Source organism: Hyperoodon ampullatus (genome assembly GCF_949752795.1).
Source record: "Hyperoodon ampullatus genome assembly, chromosome: 3".
NCBI classification, from domain to species: domain Eukaryota; kingdom Metazoa; phylum Chordata; class Mammalia; order Artiodactyla; family Ziphiidae; genus Hyperoodon; species Hyperoodon ampullatus.
Window position 1 is genome coordinate 14,498,696 of NC_136916.1, and position 23,496 is coordinate 14,522,191.

The 23,496-nt window shown below is 40.3% G+C and overlaps 1 protein-coding gene across 1 annotated transcript in view; it reads left to right on the top strand.

The window, feature by feature from the left end:
* NEBL (nebulette) overlaps positions 1 to 23,496 on the top strand; it is a gene marked incomplete at its 3' end in the record, with an annotated part of 349,160 nt that overhangs the window by 105,939 nt on the left and 219,725 nt on the right. The window contains exon 3 of the mRNA XM_079700816.1: positions 21,851 to 21,935. Coding sequence (XP_079556942.1) covers positions 21,851 to 21,935 — 85 coding nt within the window. The remainder of the gene's footprint in view (positions 1 to 21,850; positions 21,936 to 23,496) is intronic.

Consider the following 23,496-nt stretch of genomic DNA (forward strand, 5'->3'; position numbering starts at 1 on the left):
GGAACATTGGTCAGCAGTCATATTATCCAACCTTAGCTTTCTGTTTAAAGACATTTCCTACTTTGTTTCAAAGCAGTTCTGTAGAAAGGAGCTTCAGGTAGTGGTACTTATGTTGTGGATATAGACTAGTGGGTCGAGTGCGTATAACTCACTTTACAATTCTTTCCTCCCACCTTGAACTTTGACAACTATTTTTATTTTATGATATTTGATAGGTGATAATAGAAAGCAAATACATCATATATATATATATGATTACGTAGCCTGATGCATCTGTGTTGAATAAATATAACAACATTGTTATTAGATACCTAATCATTACTTGTTGAAAGAATGAAGGTTTGAGAGACCTCAGTGTTCTGGCTTGGCAGATATTTTACTGAGGAGTGACAGTTACAATACTTGCAACCCTCTCAGTAGGAAAAACGATGATATTAAAATATTTCCATCTACAGTATTCCCATCTACAATTCTTTCTGAGTAAAAAGAAAATCTAGTTTATAAATAAGTTAATAATTCCTTTAATCATGTATGTGTGTCTATATGCACAGATATGAGTCACATGCATGTTATTTTGTTAAAGAGAAAATTAAATTTTGGAGAATGATATCTCGCAACTGTCCCTCCTAAATGGGAAAGTTAAGTATTCAAGGAAAGGAGATAATTATCTTGTTCATTGTGCATAGAAAGCACACTTGGAGATCTTGGATTTTTATGATTGCAGGCTTTCAAAATTCTGACAAGGCTGCTTCTAAATTAGTCAATGTCAAGTGCTGTATTTTTGTAGACTGACAACTGGTTGGTGTTGCTTCATTTTATTGAAAGAAGAAAAGCATAAAAAATGGCTCCACCATCTGTTGGATGTGAAGCATCAGACAGAAGGGTGATGTAGTATGTGGTGAGGAAAGGGTACTGCTGAGCTATAATCTCAGACCCTTTCTAAGATACAAATTTTACTGCATTCGGGAAAGATAACTACTTATGTCAGATTTAAATCTTTAGCGGAAATGGTATAAGTAGGTTGTAGGAAGATATTGGTGAAAACGTATTTCTTTCTTGTTTGTTTACAGAGCAGTCTCTCCCCCTCCCCCGCCCCTTTATTTCCTGGGAAATGTTATTTTTGAACCAGAAAGGCAAAGTCTTCCTCTGAGAACTTAATTAAATGCTTCAATGGAGTGAACTACTTTTACTTTTCATGTGGTTTAATTTTCTAAGTAAAAGCAAAGCGTGTCTGAAAGCCATTTGTTTTCGTTAAACAAAAATTAATGTATAATGCTTATCAGGTGGAAAAGAAAATTACAGAGTTAAGAGCTTGTGGTCTGGAGGGTGTGCTGGTAAATGTTTAACAACCGGCTCTCTGGGAACAAAAAGTCTGATTTGCAGTATTTGCCATTTTCCGTGGTGAGAAGACTCCCACCATGGTTAATTTCAAGCCACGGACCAGACATCACAGAAGATGGAGTCCGGAAGAGATACACAATAGCATACATTGTACAGTACTTTCCTTTACAATACATTAGATGTAAATAATGCCAAGAACATTGATAATAATACACAGTGTGATAAAATAATTAAGAAGTGATGAGATTTGAGTATTAGTTTTGCTTGTATTATAATAATTTATTTAGCTCTAAGTTTATATAATTTAATTTTTTAAAATGGCTGTATTTAACAGCTTGCCCACAGCATTCCTGAAAATTTAATAATTGGCTCTGATAAGCTAGCATGAGATGGCTCCAGTTCACAGACCACTGGTGGGGGCAGACCTATGTTAGATTTCTGTGTCCAACACTGACTAGCTATTTGATAAGAGTACTTACTGGATAGGGTTGTTGGGATGATTAAATGAGATACTGAATAGAAGTCCTTAGAGTAATGCCTGACACTATAGTAAGTGCTAATGTAAGCAGTTATTAGTGTTTGATCTTTTATGGTAAAGGGAATGCAGGATGGCTCTCTCTATAGGTACCCTTCTAGTTATTTTAAACTACAGTTGACCCTTGAACAATGCGAGGGTTAGGGGCACTGTACTCTGTGCAGTTGAAAAATCTGCGTATGACTTTGACTCCCCAGCAACTTTACTTAACAGCCTACTGTTAACTACGATAACATAAACAGTTATTTTGTATATGTATTTTGTATGTTATATGTATTATATACTGTATTCTTACAATAAAGTAAGCTAGAGAAAAGAAAATGTTATTAAGAAAATCATAAGAAAGAGAAAATACATTCATAGTACTGTACTGTATTATTGATGCAGTAAGTTTATGTCATCTGTTTACAAGATGAATTGTCTATCAATACCTACATCAATATGGTCTTATATAATGTAAAACACTGTAGATGTTGTATGTATTACAACACTAGACATCAAAAGTGAAAAGATTATGTGAAAAAAAATTCATATTTATCTACAGCATTGATCCATGCATTGCTCATGAAGAAGCAGCAATATGATTGCTTTATGGTCTCCCAGTGTCATCGATAGGATTGCTCACAGTAGCCTAGCCTATACACTAATGAATGAACCATTATAAAATCTTTATGGCATACAGTGTTACAGTCATATCCATAACACAGTATTGGAAACATCGTTACATTAAAAAAAAACAAAACTCACTTACCTGAGATGATAGGCTGATAAGCAGTTTCTCCACTTAGAGAGAGAGGCATACTGTATGGTACTGTAATTCTTTGAAAGCAAAGTGATAAAACAGTAAGAAAAGGCACACATTATTAATTTTATATTAAATATCATCATATGCATGTATAAGGATAGAATAGTATCTACATATATTTTATGCATTCATGACATACCTAACTTTTAATTTTTTGATATTCCTAGGCGATGTGGTTAGTCTATGAGTTTTTTCAAGTTGTTGCAAATCTCCAAAAATTTTCCAATATATTTATTGAAAAAAAAATGTGTATAAGTGAACCTACACAGTTCAAACTTGTGTTGTTCAAGAGTCAACTAAATGATTTTATGTATAAGCTGAAGGTTGGTAATAAGGGGCCATAACCTCAATTAGTATAACCTTTTAAAATTGTATATTTTATTTTTAGTAAAAGAAGTTTCTCTTTCACATAAAAAATTCTCCTTTTTCTCCATGGCTTTTTCCATGTAGTCTGGATCTTCCCTCAGTTTTATTGGAAAGGATAGCATTGTCTTTATTCTGTCTGCACAATGCTATTGTGGTACTGATGCCAGAGTATCTTTGTAAGCTTTTGATACAGGAAGCATCTGTAGCTTTAGAATGAAACTGGCAAATTATTCAGAGTCCAGAAAAGACAAGTGAACATAGAGGCTGCAGTGGGGGTTTTGGGGTTTGGGGTAAGAGGAAAAATCAGTTATTTTAAAAATAAATGATCAATAAGATAATTAAGCCTAAATCATTTAATATTAACCATTGAAATATTTTCAAATTTTTAATAAGCACCATCATATTAAGTTGAACATCACTAATTTAGAATCTGAAAACTCAGATGAAAAGTCATTAAAGTTGTTTTTTTTTTTTTTTTTTTGCGGTACGTGGGCCTCTCACTGTTGTGGCCTCTCCCGTTGCGGAGCACAGGCTCCAGACGCGCAGGCTCAGCGGCCATAGCTCACAGGCCCAGCCGCTCCGCGGCACGTGGGATCCTCCCGGACCGGGGCACGAACCCGTGTTCCCTGCATCGGCAGGCGGACTCTCAACCACTGCGCCACCAGGGAAACCCTAAAGTTTTTTTTTTTATTGAGCAAAACATTCAAATTATTTTCCCTGTCTGAAATTCCTGGATCTCATGGGTAGGCAAAATCTAGTCTAAAACCAGAATTCTTTAATGTGTAACTTTTACTTCAGTCCAGTAGATAATTTTGTTGATTGGCATATTTATGATTTAAAGTGACAAAATTTCACTAACAGTAGTTTGAACCAGCAGTTCTCAGGATCCCTTTAAACTCTTTAAGATTATTGAGGAAAAGTTTTTGTGTTTATTGATTGATATTTACCATTTTAGCAATTAAAAGCTTTATAATATTTACATTTATGCATTAACTAAAGTTTTCTGTGCTTTGTTTATAGATTGATCCTACAAAATTAAATCTTATAAGAACAGCATTGAAAGTTAGGTTGTATAAATAATCTACCTGGGAGAATAGACACCTATGTGGTTTGGTTCAGTAAGAAGGAGATATAAGTCCCAGTCCTGAACTAAAGTGTACCAGAAATGTAACTTTAATTTCCTATAACGACTTAATTTCTCTCAAGTCCTCATTCTGGTGGGGTGATGAAAACCCAAGGTAAGTAAATGTAGGATTTCACCTCCCTTTCCCCAAGATTGTGGCTAAATTACTGGGGATTTGCTGCCAGGACTTTGGAGGAGGCCTTATCTTGACCTTATCACCTGGTTCTCAAGGCCAGGCTCACACAGGTCACCCGAGATGTCTCTTGTTCCTTTGTCCACAGCCTTCTTGGTTCTAGTGGTTCTGTGTCCTGCGTGGAAGTACATACTAGGGCACTGTGGTCTCTGGACTCCATAGGCCACTGACTCTCGGGACTGCCAATGGCCCTTTCTGCCCGGACTTGGGGCTCTGAGCCAGGCCTATGCCTGCTGTCTCCTCTCTCTATTCTCTTTATTCCCCTCCCCTCTTCATCTGAGTGATACTCTCTTAAGGGCACTTTCTCTGTGATTTTTTTTCCTCTCAAGGGCCAATCAGCATAGACTCCTTAATGGTCTCAGGCGTCAGGAGATACAAAAGCAAGGGCTAGCCGGCCCTTTCTGCTTTCTTCCTTGTCATCCCCCAACGAGACTGTGAACTCTGGAAGGAGTCAGAGTGAGTGAGAGGTTGTGCAGACGGAAGGGGAAATACTGGGAGGAAAAAAAAATCAGTTGGCATTTCAAAAATCCTCCCTGGCCACATCATCCTATGCCTTTAAACCCTGCCAGTCAACAGAGTATACCACACTTGGAGGTCCAATGGATCCTCAGATTTTTTTATGGTTTTTAATTTATTTTTTTCTTGCTTTGCTTCTGTGACTTCAGTGTTTTTCAAACTGCAAATTGGACCCATTCCTGGATTAGGACATTGATTTAGTGGGCTGAGACCAGCATTAAAGAAAAAAAAAAAGGAATCTACTAGAACAAAGTAGAAAAATGTTAGAGATCATCAGACAGAACAGATGTCTATATTGTTTGGAAACTTCCATTTTATATACACTTTGTGTACTGGGCTGTGGGGTAAGACGCATTTCTTACTGTGGGCTCTAGTCAGAGCTTTAAAAACACATTCTCAGTTGCCACTGAATTTGGTGTATCTTAAAATTTCTTGTTACTATGGAAAATGTCTTATTTTAATATTTAAAAAATATAGAGTGCATAGGTTGCAAACTTGCGTTGGCTTGACTGAAAATGTCATATTTTTGTCCTCAGGGTTTGATACGGTATAAAACTATTTTCCTTCAAATTTTCAAAGCCATACTTTTGCCCATAAGACTGATGATACCTGCCTGGGTGACCACCTCTCCTGCCAGTGGAATCTGCTCTGAATGGGGAGTAACTGGAGAAGGGAAAGGGCCCGAGGAGCCGGCTGGCTTTCAGAGAGCCTGGGGACCCTGCTGACGTTTCCAGAGCCCCCTTATGTCTGGTCAACAGTTTTGACTCTATCCATCAACTATCAGCTAAGGTGTCTTAAATTTTTCCTCTCTGCAGTCAGTGCTTTTAAACAGCTAACATTGTCTCTCTCTCTCTCTCTGTATGTTTATATATGTATTTATTATATATGTGTTTATGTACATTTAAAAAGTATTTCCATTGGACTTTGGGTGGGAGGTGCTTGGTTTGCCACTTGAGTCAAACATATTGAAGCGAATACGTACAATTTTGAAGGTAATAACTATTTTCCTTTTAAAATGGAGCATTTCATTCAGACCTTTCACAAAGTCCCTCTTCTCTCCCTGTGCCATTAACCTGCACATCCTTCTCTTCATCCAAGGCACTGACCACAGCAGCAGTACAGGCCTATTGGGTTTTCATTTAATTGTATAATCAATAGCCAGAAGAAAGTACATTTAAAGAAGAGTTGATGTGTTTTGTGGTTAGACTCTGCCTGAGGTACCTAGGAAAGGAATGTGACTTGCTTAGAGGGGGACAGGCAGGGACACCCTAAGTAGTTGGTGATGTTGTCTTCTATGAGTTCCTTTTCTCTAACCCACACTGGTCTAAAAGATGCGAATTTTGGTACAGTTTCCTTTGTTTTCCCCCAGTCTGCCTATTCTGAAACCACATCAAATGAATTATTGTACACCGTTTAGCACTGAACAAATGGAAGTATGTTGAAGTCTTCCTCTGCCCCACCAGGATATATCGCTAATTGCATAGTGGATAGCTTTTAGATTCTTGATATTACTTTCATAGCCTGTAAAGTTAGGAAACAACTGACCTGCAAATTGTCAAATAAGTAGAGTCTGTGGAGGGCAAGGAGATTTAGCCTGTGGTCCCGGAGGTTTGGCGGTGGTTGCCTGGAGTGCTACGTTGAGAAGAACGTTGGGTCTTTTCTGGACCCTTCAGGAGGAGTGGTGTGAATTAGTGATGTCTGCCCTGAGCATGGGTGGTAACACATGGGCGAAGTATAGACCAATATGCCAGTGGTAGTGGCTCTTCTTCTTAGTTACCCACAATTTATTTGATTTGATTTTTGGCCACACATTTTTCTGTGAGACTATAACATTTTTACCAAAAATGCACAGCTGGGTATAATATCACATTTTTAGGTTTGCGTAGGTCTTTCTAAAAAATAGAATTATGCTTCCCCCTCTTTCTTTAAGCTTTACGTAATTATTTTTACAGATACTGAGTATTTGCTATAGGTACTGTTTATTATTATTTTTACCAAAGGAAGATAATGTGATCTTTCTTGTGTTTCTAATGTTCTGTTTTCCTAGGAACTTTGTTTTTAATATTTTTCAGACTGTGGTAATGCCTCAGATACTTGAGTCCCAGATCTGTATGTGTTCTCTTGGCTCTAGTCACCAGCACCTTTTGGTGGTTCCTGGGCACGAATCACAGAGCTGCCCAGCTGCACGTGTGCCCCTGTTTATACATTCTCACGGTCAATGTCAGTAACAGCATAGGGCACAGACTCTCCTCTACCAGCTCATATTTTTCTTAAACAGCATCTGGGGTGCGTGTGTGTGTATTAATTACTCACCTTTTACAGAGTAATTCAAAATCTAGGTGACATGTTCCAATAGCTGATAAGCATTCCATAGTGTGGTCGGTTTTCTGTGTAATCCCTTTGATCATGGCCTCTTTTGTAAACACACGATAGAGGTTACAATGGAGTTCCGCCGAGGAAGTAATCCAGAGGGTGGCAAGTTTTTGACCCTTAGAGACAGAAAGAGAATTTGGTAAATCGTTAGGTTATTGACTGCCCTTTAGAGAGCCAGGGGTTTGCTTTCTGTACCTCCTTTCAGCTGGGCTTGTATTTCATGTACGGGAGGTACATTACCATAATCCATTTTTCGCTTTTATGTGATCTACCAGCGGCTCTCGTAAACCTCCTTTCTGAAGAGCACTCCCCATTTACTTGCTCTAATTCACCGTCTTTTTTTAAATCATAAAAATGGATGTTTTGCAACCAGTGGCATTATATGGGAGTTGTTTATGGAGGTGCTGCAGGGAAGATTAGTGGTAGAATTAAGAACGAGATGACAGCTGGGGAGAGAAATCTATGAAGAGACATCACATCAATGACATAGCAAGAGAGTGAAAGAAGCATGTTAAACTCGAAGATACTGGAAGAATATCATGAGTAAAATTATAATATGTCTTTTGCTGACGTTGAATAGTGTTAATCATACACAAACAAATTTTTACTTAAGGAGTTATATTAGGTAGAAAATGCCCAGATTGACCCCAATATGTAAAAAAGATATTATCTTAAAATGCTTCTACCCATTAGATGTTAATTTCCCTGACAGCACTCACACTGGAATATTAGTAGAAATAATGTGGAATTGTTTTTACTCAGTGTTATCATCTACGTCTTAAAACATTTGCTATGAGAATTTCCTAATTTATACAATTTTACACATCTGAAAGGATAACCAAAGTAGGATGGTTTTTGCAAATTATTAATAGTTATGAAATTTCCCAGGAACTTTTTTTTTTTTTTTTTTTTTTTTTTATTAGTTTCTGCTTTATAACAAAGTGAATCAGTCATACATATACATCTGTTCCCACATCCCCTCCCTCATGCATCTCCCTCCCTCCCACCCTCCCCATCCCACCCCTCCAGGCGGTCACAAAGCACCGAGCTGATCTCCCTGTGCTCTGCGGCTGCTTCCCACTATCTATCTACCTTACGTTTGGTAGTGTATATATGTCCATGCCTCTCTTTCCCTTTGTCACAGCTTACCCTTCCCCTTCCCCATATCCTCAAGTCCATTCTCAAGTAGGTCTGTGTCTTTATTCCCGTTTTACCCCTAGGTTCTTCATGACATTTTTTTTTTTTTAAATTCCATATATATGTGTTAGCATACGGTATTTGTCTTTCTCTTTCTGACTTACTTCACTCTGTATGACAGACTCTAGGTCTATCCACCTCATTACAAATAGCTCAGTTTCGTTTCTTTTTATGGCTGAGTAATATTCCATTGTATATATGTGCCACATCTTCTTTATCCATTCATCCAATGATGGACACTTAGGTTGTTTCCAGCTCCGGGCTATTGTGAATAGAGCTGCAATGAACATTTTGGTACATGTCTCTTTTTGAATTATGGTTTTCTCAGGGTATATGCCTAGTAGTGGGATTGCTGGGTCATATGGTAGTTCTATTTTTAGTTTTTTAAGGAACCTCCATACTGTTCTCCATAGTGGCTGTACCAATTCACATTCCCACCAGCAGTGCAAGAGTGTTCCCTTTTCTCCACACCCTCTCCAGCATTTATTGTTTCTAGATTTCTTGATGATGGCCATTCTGACTGGTGTGAGATGATATCTCATTGTAGTTTTGATTTGCATTTCTCTAATGATTAATGATGTTGAGCATTCTTTCATGTGTTTGTTGGCAGTCTGTATATCTTCTTTGGAGAAATGCCTATTTAAGTCTTCTGCCCATTTTTGGATTGGGTTGTTTGTTTTTTTGCTATTGAGCTGCATGAGCTGTTTATAAATTTTGGAGATTAATCCTTTGTCAGTTGCTTCATTTGCAAATATTTTCTCCCATTCTGAGGGTTGTCTTTTGGTCTTGTTTATGGTTTCCTTTGCTGTGCAAAAACTTTGAAGTTTCATTAGGTCCCATTTGTTTATCTTTGTTTTTATTTCCATTTCTCTAGGAGGTGGGTCCAAAAGGATCTTGCTGTGATTTACGTCATAGAGTGTTCTACCTATGTTTTCCTCTAAGAGTTTGATAGTTTCTGGCCTTACATTTAGGTCTTTAATCCATTTTGAGCTTATTTTTGTGTATGGTGTTAGGGAATGATCTAATCTCATACTTTTACATGTCCCTGTCCAGTTTTCCCAGCACCACTTATTGAAGAGGCTGTCCTTTCTCCACTGTACATTCCTGCCTCCTTTATCAAAGATAAGTTGGCCATATGGGCGTGGGTTTATCTCTGGGCTTTCTATCCTGATCCACTGATCTATCTTTCTGTTTTTATGCCAGTACCACACTGTCTTAATTACTGTAGCTTTGTAGTATAGTCTGAAGTCAGGCAGCCTGATTCCTCCAGCTCCGTTTTTCGTTCTCAAGATTGCTTTGGCTATTCGGGGTCTTTTGTTTTTCCAAACAAATTTTGAAATTTTTTGTTCTACTTCTGTGAAAAATGCCAGTGGTAGTTTGATAGGGATTGCATTGAATCTGTAGATTGCTTTGGGTAGTAGAGTCATTTTCACAATATTGATTCTTCCAATCCAGGAGCATGGTATATCTCTCCATCTATTTAAATCATCTTTAATTTCTTTCATCAGTGTCTTATAATTTTCTGCATACAGGTCTTTTGTCTCCTTAGGTAGGTTTATTCCTAGAGATTTTATTCTTTTTGTTGCAATGGTAAATGGGAGTGTTTTCTTGATTTCATTTTCAGATTTTTCATCATTAGTGTACAGGAATGCCAGAGATTTCTGTGCATTAATTTTGTATCCTGCTACTTTACCAAATTCATTGATTAGCTCTAGTAGTTTTCTGGTAGCATCTTTAGGATTCTCTATGTAGAGTATCATGTCATCTGCAAACAGTGACAGCTTTACTTCTTCTTTTCCAATTTGGATTCCTTTTATCTCCTTTTCTTCTCTGATTGCTGTGGCTAAAACTTCCAAAACTAGGTTGAATAAGAGTGGTGAGAGTGGGCAGCCTTGTCTTGTTCCTGATCTTAGTGGAAATGGTTTCAGTTTTTCACCATTGAGGACAATGTTGGCTGTGGGTTTGTCATATATGGCCTTTATTATGTTGAGGAAAGTTCCCTCTATGCCTACTTTCTGCAGGGTTTTTATCATAAATGGGTGTTGAATTTTGTCGAAAGCTTTCTCTGCATCTATTGAGATGATCATATGGTTTTTCTCCTTCAACTTGTTAATATGGTGTATCACATTGATTGATTTGCGTATATTGAAGAATCCTTGCATTCCTGGAATAAACCCCACTTGGTCATGGTGTATGATCCTTTTAATGTGCTGTTGGATTCTGTTTGCTAGTATTTTGTTGAGGATTTTTGCATCTATGTTCATCAGTGATATTGGCCTGTAGTTTTCTTTCTTTGTGACATCCTTGCCTGGTTTTGGTATCAAGGTGATGGTGGCCTCGTAGAATGAGTTTGGGAGTGTTCCTTCCTCTGATATTGTTTGGAAGAGTTTGAGAAGGATGGGTGTTAGCTCTTCTCTAAATGTTTGATAGAATTCGCCTGTGAAGCCATCTGGTCCTGGGCTTTTGTTTGATGGAAGATTTTTAATCACAGTTTCAATTTCAGTGCTTGTGATTGGTCTATTCATATTTTCTATTTCTTCCTGAGTCAGTCTTGGTAGGTTGTGCATTTCTAAGAATTTGTCCATTTCTTCCAGGTTGTCCATTTTATTGGCATAGAGTTGCTTATAGTAATCTCTCATGATCTTTTGTATTTCTGCAGTGTCAGTTGTTACTTCTCCTTTTTCATTTCTAATTCTACTGATTTGAGTCTTCTCCCTTCTTTTCTTGATGAGTCTGGCTAATGGTTTGTCAATTTTGTTTATCTTCTCAAAGAACCAGCTTTTAGTTTGGTTAATCTTTGCTATCGTTTCCTTCATTTCTTTTTCATTTATTTCTGATCTGATCTTTATGATTTCTTTCCTTCTGCTAACTTTGGGGGTTTTTTGTTCTTCTTTCTCTAATTGCTTTAGGTGCAGGGTCAGGTTGTTTACTCGAAATGTTTCCTGTTTCTTAAGGTGGGATTGTATTGCTATAAACTTCCCCCTTAGAACTGCTTTTGCTGCGTCCCATAGGTTTTGGGTCGTCGTGTCTCCATTGTCATTTGTTTCTAAGTATTTCTTAATTTCCTCTTTGATTTCTTCAGTGATCACTTCATTATTGAGTAGTGTATTGTTTAGCCTCCATGTGTTTGTATTTTTTACAGATCTTTTCCTGTAATTGATGTCTAGTCTCATAGCATTGTGGTCGGAAAAGATACTTGATACAATTTCAATTTTCTTAAATTTACCAAGGCTTGATTTGTGACCCAAGATATGATCTATCCTGGAGAATGTTCCATGAGCACTTGAGAAAAATGTGTATTCTGTTGTTTTTGGGTGGAATGTCCTATAAATATCAATTAAGTCCATCTTGTTTAATGTATCATTTAAAGCTTGTGTTTCCTTATTTATTTTCATTTTGGATGATCTGTCCATTGGTGAAAGTGGGGTGTTAAAGTCCCCTACTATGATTGTGTTACTGTCGATTTCCCCTTTTATGGCTGTTAGTATTTGCCTTATGTATTGGGGTGCTCCTATGTTGGGTGCATAAATATTTACAATTGTTATATCTTCTTCTTGGATCGATCCCTTTATCGTTATGTAGTGTCCCAGGAACTTTTATTCAAAGGAAAAAAACTTGCAGGTTTTCTCCTTCTCTTACATAATATGCCATTTTCCATTATTGCTCTTTAACAAACAAAAACCTTCCAATACAATGAACGTGAGTTTTAGGATATTCTTTTGGAGAAAGAAGTATAAATGGAGACTAGGAATGTGAGCGCCTATATGCTTTGCCCTTGAAGAACCAGATAAAGAAGCCCAGTGCGTGGCTTTGGGTGTTTAGGCCCTGTCAGATTTCCAGGTGGGAAAGAAAATGGTAAGAGAAACTCCCTGATGTGTCTGGCAAAGTGTGCTTAGGCAGCAAAAGCATTTACAAAGGAAGGCCCGTGGCAGTTTGGAGCTGGCTTCAGTTCAGATTTTTTCGGCCATGGAGGAGGTCTTCCTTAAACAAATCTGTTAACATTTTAGTTCTGGAAGGAGCACAGCACATTGTAGATATAAATGTACCAGTTCATATTTCTGTCTGAAGCAGCTCCGTCTCACCATCCCTGAGACCCCATCCCTTCATGAGTAGGTCTGATTTGATCTAGTCTTCAAAGCCGTGCCTGGCCTGTGTGTCCTCGTGCTGCGTTCGTCCCTGTTGCTCCTTTGCCGTTAGAAACTTTTCTGTGCAGAGCACGGGGCTCCTTGGGCCCCTCCTGCTGGATGCGTTTTCTTCATGGAGATGTAGCAGTTGTTTCTTATGTTTAGTGTGTGATGGCAGATCCCAGCCTGGGTTAAAGTCTTCCTCTCTTTCTCTCTTCCCCTCCCTTCTCATCCTGCATCTGTCCCCACCCCAGTTTCTTACTACATCTGGGCTCCAAAGCAGCCAACCTCAGGGAAGCTGTAAACGATGGGGCCGGATACACATATGAAGAGTTGATATTACAACTGAGACAGTTTCATTTCTTTTCATGATTCTGCTGTCATTCCATATGGCACACGTTGGCATCCTGCTTTTTCCTGCCTTGGAGGCAGCCTGGTGGTCCTCAGTCCACACTGGTGAGTCCTGACAGTGGTTCATGGCCAGGCCGGTTCTGAGACCCCTTTTGATTGGTGGGTGTTCATGATGTGCTGCTTATTAGATAGGTTGAATACTGCCCCGTGGAGAGACATTACTAGTGTTATTGTCACAAATTCCGTATTTCACATATTTGATATATTTATTCATTTTGTGTCTGTTTGCTTGACCCAGCGATAAATGGGAGAGGGGTGTTGAAATCTCTCACCATATTGGTGAATATGCCAGTTTTCCCTGTCGGCAATGTTGCACGCATGTGCACACAATCTCTCTCTCTCTCTCTCCCTCTCTCCTTATATATATGTGCATACATATATACACACACACATATTTTTTAAAATCTACATTTAACATGATGCTTTTTTGGTGACTTGAGCCTTCATCACTGTATAGTGTCTCTATTCTTAATAATGCCTTTACTTTAAAAGTATATTTTGTCTCATTTTAATATAGCTATTTTATAGTGGAGTTAAAAAATATGACTATATATTGATCTTTTAGCTAGCAGATGTAACCCATTTACATTTTTGTGATTATTGAATTGTTTCTCCCAACTGTTAAATTTCTATTTGTCTCGTTTATTCTACGCTTTTTGTTTCTATTCTCTTTCTTTTTCTTAATTTTATTGAGTTTGAGTTTTGGCACTTTTAAAAAAATTGATTTTTCCCTTTTATAGGATTTGAATTTATGTGTTATATTTCCATTCTTTGTTGTTACCCTTAGAATTTTATCACATTTATTTAAGCACAGTTTAAAATTCAGTAATGTCTTAACCTTTCTCATGAAGAACAGAAGGACCTTAGAATGCTTTATTTTCATGCTACCTTCTCATTTTACTATCAGATGTTTTAGCTTTGTCTTTTTCCATACAATGTTGTGTGTATGTGGGTGTGTGTATGCGTATGCATGTGTGTGGTGCATTGCATTTAGCATTTTATTTGCTTACCATTCCTTTTTGCATTTTAGCTTGTCCTTCTGGAATTCTTTCCTTTTTTGCTGAATTGCATCCTTTATAAGTAGCTTCATAGACGACCCTGGTGGTGGTAATCTCTCTCAGGGCCTGGTTATTTTAAAATGTTTTATTTTTCACTTTCTAAAGATAATTTTGAATGATGTGAAACAATCGTTATTGCTACAAAATGGAGTTGTTCTAATTTGGGAGATACTTAAAATTGTGTTCAAACCTCTGTCATCTCCCCACTATCCAATATAGTTATGATCTTGACCCTTGGATAAAATTACTTCCTTGGGTAAAATCAGAGCCTAAAAAGATGGTCCAAAGAAAAGTCATCAGGCCCTCACCTGACTCAGAAAGGCAGAACTGAAGAGTCAATTTAATAACGTGAGGTCAGAACTTTTGCCTTTTAAATGTTCTTAAGAGATAAAGTTGCATTTTCTTAAAGCAGATAATATACTAAAAATGTTAATACAGTTCCTCTTTCATGAACGGTAAGTTGTTAGGCAGAAGAGGACCTAAGGTCCCCAAGACTGCCCCCAGGTTTGATGATTCTCTAGGAGGCCTCCCAGGACTCAGCCTAGAGTCATACCCGTGGCTATGATTTATTACGGCAAAAAGATACAAAGCAAAACCAGCAAAGGGAAAAGGCGCATGGGGCAGAATCCAGAGGAAACTAAGCATGGGCTTCCAGAGGTCTCTCCCAGAAGGTCACACGGGACACACTTAGCTCCCCCAGCAATGAGCTGTGACAACACGTGTCACATGTTGCCAACCACTCAAGCTCGTGAGAGACTCAGCTCCCAGGGTTTTTACCGGGGGCTCTTTACAGAGGTACCTCTGCCTGGCATGTACCCAAACTCCAGACTCCCAGAAGGAGAGCAAGTGTTCTGTATCAACCTTATTGTTTGTACAAACAGCTCAGGCACAGTGCTCCACCCTTATCAACGGATGGTGGTGGGAACCCTCCCAGAATCCAAGTTCTTAGACACTAGCCAAGGGCCAACCTTGAAAGCTGGCTTTTCATATAGAGCATTTGGGCCTGCTCTATTTACTCTTTTCTGCACAGGGCCCATCAGTAAATAATGATATAATAACAAATGCTTCTGACACCTGAGTTCTGTTCTCAGCGTTTCTAGTTTGAGTAGCACTGTAACAGTGGTCAGAGAAACAAAAAACTGGGGAGAGTGGGTAGACTTACGTGCTGGTGAGGAGGAGCCTCAGACAGGAGTCACTGACCCACGGTGTGGCACAGGATTAGAGGGAGATGGCAGGCCATTGGACTTTGCCAGGCAGGTGAGAATGAAAAAAAAGATCTCTGATCTTTTTCTGGAAGATCTCTTGGAAAATCTTGAAACAGCTGGCAGTTGGAAACAGCTAGCAGTCTTAAAATTAGTGGCCTCTTATAATGTTAGAGATCTATTATGTAGGGTCCGCAGCCCCAGCACTGAGGATATTTTGGAGTGGGGGCCGTCCTGTGCACTGCAGGATGTTCAGCAGCATCCCTGGCCTCTGCTCACTGGATGCCAATAGCATCTGTCTCCTCACCACCTCCCCCGGTTGTGACAACCAAAAATGTCTCCTGACGTTGCCTGTTGCTAGCTATCCTCCAGGGACAGTGGTTGAGAACCATTGTATTACTGCAGAGTTTATGATAAATAAATTCATAACGATCTTAGCTTTATATATCTAAGTGGTTTACTCATATCTCACATTTATAGTAGGTTTCCATTTATAAAGCTCTTTCATGTGTTTCTAGCAAGAAGCTATATAGATGAAGGCAATGAAGGCAATGAGACACAGAGGTTAAGTCACTTTGCAGTAAAGCAAAGAGAAAGTAATAGTGGAAATAATAGTAATCATAATATTTTTTAGTTATTAATCATAGATATTTTATTGAGTGCCTATGATGAGCCAGACACTGATTGAAATGCTTTACAGGTGTTCATTTTGCAACAAGCGTAACAAGTGCTATCATTGTGTTGATTTCACAGATGAGGAACTTGAGGCCAGAGAGATTAAGAAACCTGCCAAAGGCACACAGTAGGTGGAAAAGCCAGGTCCAGACCCAGGCCATTTGGCTCCAGTGCTCTCGTGACCCCTGGGCTCTGGGTAAACAGTGAGAGCTTCTGGATTCTTGCTCTTCTCTGATACTGTTCTGTCTCATTACTATCTCTGTGGAGGTTGCCATTTGCTTGTTACACTGCCTTCCTCACTCCCTCCAGCTCTGGTCTCCTGGTTTACATACAACTTTTCCTATATTCTTGTCAACTGAATCTCACAGAGATGAAAAAATTGGGAAACCCTCTTTCTGTGACCTAACTTTGCTGTTTCAGTTGTAGTCTTCTGTGATTATCTTGATTCTTTCTCTTTTGATTTATCTTTAATGTAGCATTTCATCGAAATCTGGATTTGTTGCAGCTGTCAGCCTAATCTTGACACATACGCTTCATCCAATTCCTGCATATTTCAGCTAAGAGGCTTCTGTTTATGATGCTTAAACATTTCACGATATTCTTCAGCTCTTTCCACCAGCTCCCAATGTGTTATTTGTCATAGTTCCATGATTATATTTTATTATCCAGGAAATATTTTAATGTACCAATTTATCCACCCCGCCTTTTGGGTTTTTTTCTTTTTACTTTTTTCCTGATTCCTTTTGAACATGTGTTTTTCATGCCCCCGTGCCTTATGCCCCAAGTTCTATCCCCTAATATGGACAAGGAGAAAATGTCCTTCTTCCTCTAAGCCTAGTGAAGAAATCATCTTTGCTGGAGCTTTCTTTTCAAGACATTTATTTTAGGAAGACCTTCTACAATTATTTAAATGCAGTATTTGTGTAGAGCTAGAATTAACTGTATGGTACCGTCAGTTAGCTTTAAAATGCTTTGCTTCTCTGTTCCTCTGATCTCGTGAGGGACCACTGAGCCCTCAGTTTATTTCTGGGTCTGTTTTTCTTTTATGGGTGGGGCAGTGAGTGGATGGGAGTTGAGACTATGACTTCAGAGCAGAATATCGTCAGATTGGTTTAGATGGACATCGCTACATGGACATGACATTGAGAAATCGAGGATTTTCAGATGTGTCCAGTTTGGCAAAATTCATTAGGTTTCTCCAGATGTTGTAATTAGTATTTTTTATGTAAATAGTGTGTGCTGCCACGTCTGTAATTACATTTACTACTTCTGTGTCTCATGGTTCCAACTCATGAGACGATTCCACTCTCTTTTGATTGTTAGGCACTTTTTCCCAAGACCCTATTCACTTGAATTTTTAAAATAAATTTATTTATTTATTTAATTTTGGCTGCGTTGGGTCTTTGTTGCTGCACGTAGGCTTTCTCTAGTTGCGGTGAGCGGGGGCTACTGTTGTGGTGCATGGGCTTCTCACTGCGATGGCTTCTCTTGTTGCGGAGCACGGGCTCTAGGCATGTGGGCTTCAGTAGTTGTGGCTCGCGGGCTCTAGGCGTGCGGGCTTCAGTAGTTGTGGCGCATGGGCTTAGTTGTTCTGCAACATGTAGGATCTTCCCGGACCAGGGCTCGAACCCGTGTCCCCTGCATTGGCAGGCGGATTCTTTTTTTTTTTTTTTTTTTTTTGCGGTACACGGGCCTCTCACTGTTGTGGCCCCTCCCGTTGCGGAGCACAGGCTCCGGACGCGCAGGCTCAGCGGCCATGGCTCACGGGCCCAGCCGCTCCGCGGCATGTGGGGTCCTTCCGGGCCGGGGCACGAACCCGTGTCCCCTGCATCGGCAGGTGGACTCTCAACCACTGCGCCACCAGGGAAGCCCGGCAGGCGGATTCTTAACCACTGCGCCACCAGGGAAGTCCTTCACTTGAATTTTGCTAGCTCTGAAGATAACTTTGGTCCCCAAAGCCTTAGATTTTAATCCATTGTAGTCCTCATGACTCCTAGTAGCTTCAGATATGAATTCTTCCTTTCCTTGGCATTTTTTTTTTTTTTTTTTTTTTTTTTTTTGCCGTATGCGGGCCTCTCACTGCTGTGGCCTCTCCCGTTGCGGAGCACAGGCTCCGGACGCACAGGCCCAGCGGCCATGGCTCACGGGCCCAGCCGCTCCGCGACATGTGGGATCCTCCCGGACCGGGGCACGAACCCGTGTCCCCTGCATCGGCAGGCAGATCCCCAACCACTGTGCCACCAAGGAAGCCCATCCTTGGCATTTTTTATTGTGGTTATTAATACAAAGTTGAATTTTTCTTCTGGATCAAAAATTTGGATAGTTCCTTCTTGTTATGCATCTTTAGAGAAAGTTATGTTACCCATTATTACAAAATCATTAAATTTTAGGATTGGGAAGGATATTGGAAAAAGTGCAAAGTATTACAATCTGTTTATAGTCCTCAATATAATTGCTCAGCATGTCAGTAAGTTTGTTGCTTTGGCCGTCAGGTGAGCAGAGTATGTCCTCTAAAAAGAAAGAAAGAAAGAAAAAAGCAGAAGCTTTTCAATTTGTTTTTCTTTTCAGTGTAAAACCTTGTTCCAAATAGAACTTAGTATGGGTTCCCAACATCAAACGTGTTAAAGTGGTGTTTTATTTATATGCATGTATTTTGTAAGTTCAAATCTATCACCTTTTCTCATTATAAAATCAAATGGTGGGAATAGATTATTTTCATGAAATGATAACTTTAAAATGGGAGATATGAGTGGCAAGTGAAGTTTTGTTAGTATCCAAGTAGACGTTGTTTTTGCCTGGTGTGGGCCAAGTTCATGTACATACAGAGAAGGAATTGCAAATTGAATGTCCCGCCCCCACTAACAGTTCAGTTTTCCATCTTAGAATGCTGTTTAATTTTTAAATTATGTTTACTTAAAAATTCTGTTTAATATTTAATTTATGTTTAATTTAAAATGTAATTTTTAGCTTTTAAACATAATTTTTAATTAAACGTAAATGGCAGGAGAAGGTTGTCCCCTCAAAGTCTGCCCCTAAACTGAGTTAACCTGCAAGTTAGTATAGTACAGTCTCAACGGGTTAAACTTTCTGTAACATGTTTGAGAGTAGATTTTAATTACAGTTTCAAAAGTAGTTAAAATACCTACATAACATTTTTGAATTAAACATTGTGGAAATCCTGAAAATCTCTGTGAAAGTTTATTCCACAGAATGTATTTTGAAAGAAAAAAGTGCTAATTTGTTATTTTAGCTTTAAAGTATACCAGTACATACATAATGGGTACATTTTAAAGTCCAGTGAAGTTCAGCTTTCCAAGATTGAGTTGCAAACATTCTGAAACACACTGAAGTTGTCTGTCCAGCTTCACCTGTTTGGAGCACAGTTCAGAAGTAGCCCCCAAGTAATCTATAAAAATATCGAATCACTGTGTTGTACACTTGAAAGTAATATAATGTTGTAAGTCCACTATACTTCAATAAATTAAAAAGAAAAAGAAGTAGCCTCCATAGTGTGCGGCTGACACGAAGTCTATGACTTCAGGATACGGAGAGGGAGACACCTTGCCTATTACAGCTTCCTCACTTGAACCAGTAACTCTAGTTTTACCAGCATTTCACTAAACTTGACTACTCTCTAGTTGCTTACCCTGGGATAGAAGAAGGAAACCAGAAGGGAAGAAGGCTGTGCAAGGCCAACTGCTGTGTGTGAGAAATGATCTCTTTGCCGGTCCAACAGACATAAAAGTGCAACTATCTCATGGGATTTAGGCCATTCCAACCTTTGTAAACTGTGCACTACTGCTTTGTATCATGATCTGATAATGTCTATTTAGATGACCTTGAGTTATGAAAAAATTTAAATTAGGTTTGTATCTGCTCTAAGAAGGCAAGAAAATTATGGTGAAATAGCGAGGCTTAGAGGACTTTTGAGAAACCACAGGAAGATTTGGAAGGTGGACATCACCAAGGAGAGGGGCCACGGAGAAGGAAACAGGGAGTGGGGGCTCTTGGAGGGACGGCTCTGAGCTCCACAGCTTTTGTGGTGATAGAGTCACAGCAGCCAGAGATGTACCCTCCGTGCCGGCTGGGCATGGGGAGCAGAGGCAGTCGCTGGGGCTCTTTACCATGCGTGGGAGTAGATGCCATCACTTCACCACCAGGAGGGCTTGTGTGTTTGCATATATGTCATTATGTATGATGTAATGAAGCTTTCTGTAGCCTGACATGCACTGTGGTCATATGGCTCCTTCTCTCTCCTCTTTCTCCTACCCTCCTCCCTCCCTCCCTTCTATTCTTCTTTCCACAAATATTTATTGAAGTCATATGAGCCAGATGCTGGTAGGTGCTGAATGTGCTCTGACAAGGGACAAGATAGCCTGTTCTTGCGGCCGTGCAGAACTTTCCTTGTACTGTGAGACAGAGACATGTCAATAGGAACATACAAATGAATACGAAAAAAATTATAATGGGACAGAAAGTACATCCTAGGACACATTTGCGAGACCAGAAAGGCTTCCTGGAGAAAGTGAAATCGAAGGCGAGACCTAAGAGATAAAGAGGAGTTAGCCAGAGAAGTGGGGTGTTCCAGGCCAGGGAAAAGCATGCAGGGGAAGAGCTGGGAAAGAGAAGGGTGAACTTCTCAGCCAGAGTGTGGATGTGAGCGAGAAGTGTGCAGAAGGCTCATCGTGGGGGCCTTGGGGGACAGGAGGCTGGACTTTTTTTCTTGGATCAATGGGAAGCCATGGAAAGGTTTTTCTCAGAGGAGTCAGGTGATCAGGTTGGCATTGTGGAAAGTTTGCTTTGGCGAGTTGGATTAGGAGGGCAAGACTGGCAAGTGTTGTAGTTACCTAAACGATAAACGTGGCCTAAAATGAAAAAATGCAGTGGAGACGGAGAGAAGTAAATATAATCAAGACACGTTTAGGAGATAAAATCAATAGACTTGGTGATGGACTGATTAGATGTGTGCAGAGTCAAGATTGCTCCCAGGTTTCTGGTGTGGGCAACTGGGCACTAATTAATGAAAGAGAATACACGGGGAGGAAGTCGTTGTGGGATTGTGGGGGGATGATGGACTGTTGGATTTCAGACTGAATGTGTGGTGAATATGGGGTATGCACAAGTGGAAATGCCAGTGGCTCTGAAATTCAGGAGGGAAAGCTGGGCTAGAGATGTAGATTTGGAAGTGATCAGCATGCATAGAAGGGGTACCCAGAGCTGTGGGAACGAGTGAGATCACCCCGGCGATCACCCAGGCGTACGCTGAGAAGAGAAGAAAGCCTGTTAGAACCCTGAAGGAGGATGGGCAGAGAGGAGCCCCCAGGAGACAGAGGAGGAACAGCTAGAAGGGGAGAAGCTGGCCAGGAGCGTGTGGGGACAAAGACACCGAGGAAGAGGATGGAGGAGAGGCTAAGCAAGAGGAAGCCCAAAAGATGTCTGTTGGATCCTCTGTGCTGCAGGAAGCCATTACAGCTTTAACCAGAGAAACGTCTGGAAACAGGAGCTAGAATGCATAGCATTGAGGAGAGAGCTGGAAGAGATGAGCAGAGACAGTGAGCTTAGTCCTCTTTGTAAGAAAGTTTGGCTGAAGGAGAGAACAGACTCTAGGACCTCATGCTAGAATAGTGTGGGTGGAGGGAGAGATAGAAGTCAGGGGAGCCTTGAGTGTGCTTGGATGCTGACTGGATGTAGCTCACAGAATAGAGAAGCGTAGGGTGAAATTTTGGGAGACAGTGGGGATAAGTGGGTCATAGAGGTTCATGAGAATGGAGGAGGGCTTGAGACCCAGAATAATAACAGAGAGGTGATCTTGGCTAAGAGGAGAGACACCTCTTCCATTGGGACAGAAGGGAAGAATAAAACAACTGGTGTTAAAGTATTGTTTTGTGTCACAGCGTTTTAATTATGTTCTTTAAAAAAATTTCTCCACAGACACTACCCAAAGCAGTCCTTCACCACGGTGGCAGATACACCTGAAAATCTCCGCCTGAAACAGCAAAGTGAATTGCAAAGTCAGGTAATTTCTGAAAGACCTATTTTCGTTACATTCGTTCTAAATATTATTCCCAAGGCTGCTCTTTGGTCATCGTACTGTTCGTGCCAGGTCACCAGCCGGTGTGCAGCCTGAAAGCAGGCCTGGGTGGGCAGTCCAGGCAGAAGTGCTGAATGTGTTTTATTCCCGGTCTTGGACCATCCTGATAGTCTCGGTTCTGTTATCCACATGGGACTAGGGCAAGTAAATGAGTTCTGGTCAGAGTAAGTGTTTCCCAACAATATTGATTTATTTGGTCCTAAATATTTAAAAACATTTTATAAATAGCTTTTCCACACTGCATATGTAGGGGAAAAAAGAGGTGTTAACTTGACCCAATTGCAGTCAGTGTGGGGCTAACACCCTGTCTGTGTATCTCACACCAGCCACTAGCTTTGTTTTCATCCTGTCACTTTCTTCATATTTCTTTCATATGTCACACTGACAGCACGAACAAAGATTAGAACACCATGACTGGCTCCCAGTCAACCATTTTGGATGGAAACGTGCCTTCAATGTGGCGAAACCCATCAGCTAAGACTAGGGATTTGAATGACAGTGTTTTCGTCAGGGACACCCCGTCTCTCCTTGAGAAACCTAGGGTGCTCCGTTTCAGAGAAGTTATCTTGCCGGCCACGGTGTAGGACGGCGCTGAGCAGCCACGTGGCAGCCCACTGGTCAGCGGCGAGGTAAAATAACACTGAGGACCGGGGAGGGAAGGCTGAGTTGAGGTCCCCCTTCCACTGTTCATTGGTTGTGGCCTTGGGCCAGCCACTGGGATTCTTTGTGCTGGTGTAAAGTGAGACGGCCTATCTGATCTTGTCTACCTGTCTTGAGGGTGGCTGCAGGTGTCAAATAGGTAGTCAGGTGTGAAAGCATTTTGAAAAGTTAAAAAAAGACCGTATGACTGTGGAGGCCGATTATGAGTACTGTGGTTCCTGAGAATCCTTGATGGGAAAACGGGAGAAGAGCAGGCTTTGTGAAGGAGGGAGGTGTCCAGCTAACACTCTTTGGAAATGTCAGTTGTAGCTGTTCGTAATGAGAGTAGTCAGCTCTCAGTTGCAGCGGATCTAATTATTTCCACGCGGGTTTATCTGACCGCAGGGGAGATGGTAGTTCCCTCCATCCTCTTTCTGGAGGACTTGGGACCACTTCTCAGTCCACTTAATTAGAGGAAAAAAACTCCGAGTAGGGTTTCCTGTTGGTTAACAACGCCATGAAGACTTGGTCGGCAGTTAGTTTTCGGTTTATGTAAAATGCTAATTTTCCGTGTGCTAAGCTATTAGTTCAAAAAATTGAGTGCCGGCCAAAGAGAGGCACTATGGCAGAGCCAGCAAGAACACCCCTTGCTCATTCACACCGCGGAGGGTGCCAGGACTTGGCTCCCGTCTGTGCAGCTCCAATATGCCTTTCTTCTCATCAAGTTAGGATTAATTAGGTAATTCTGGAGAAGTACTTCGAGCACATTGGAAAACAGAACTAAATCAAGCAATCAAATATTTGTTTCCTGCCTGTTACATGTCCTTGTTCTGTGCAATAGAATTTA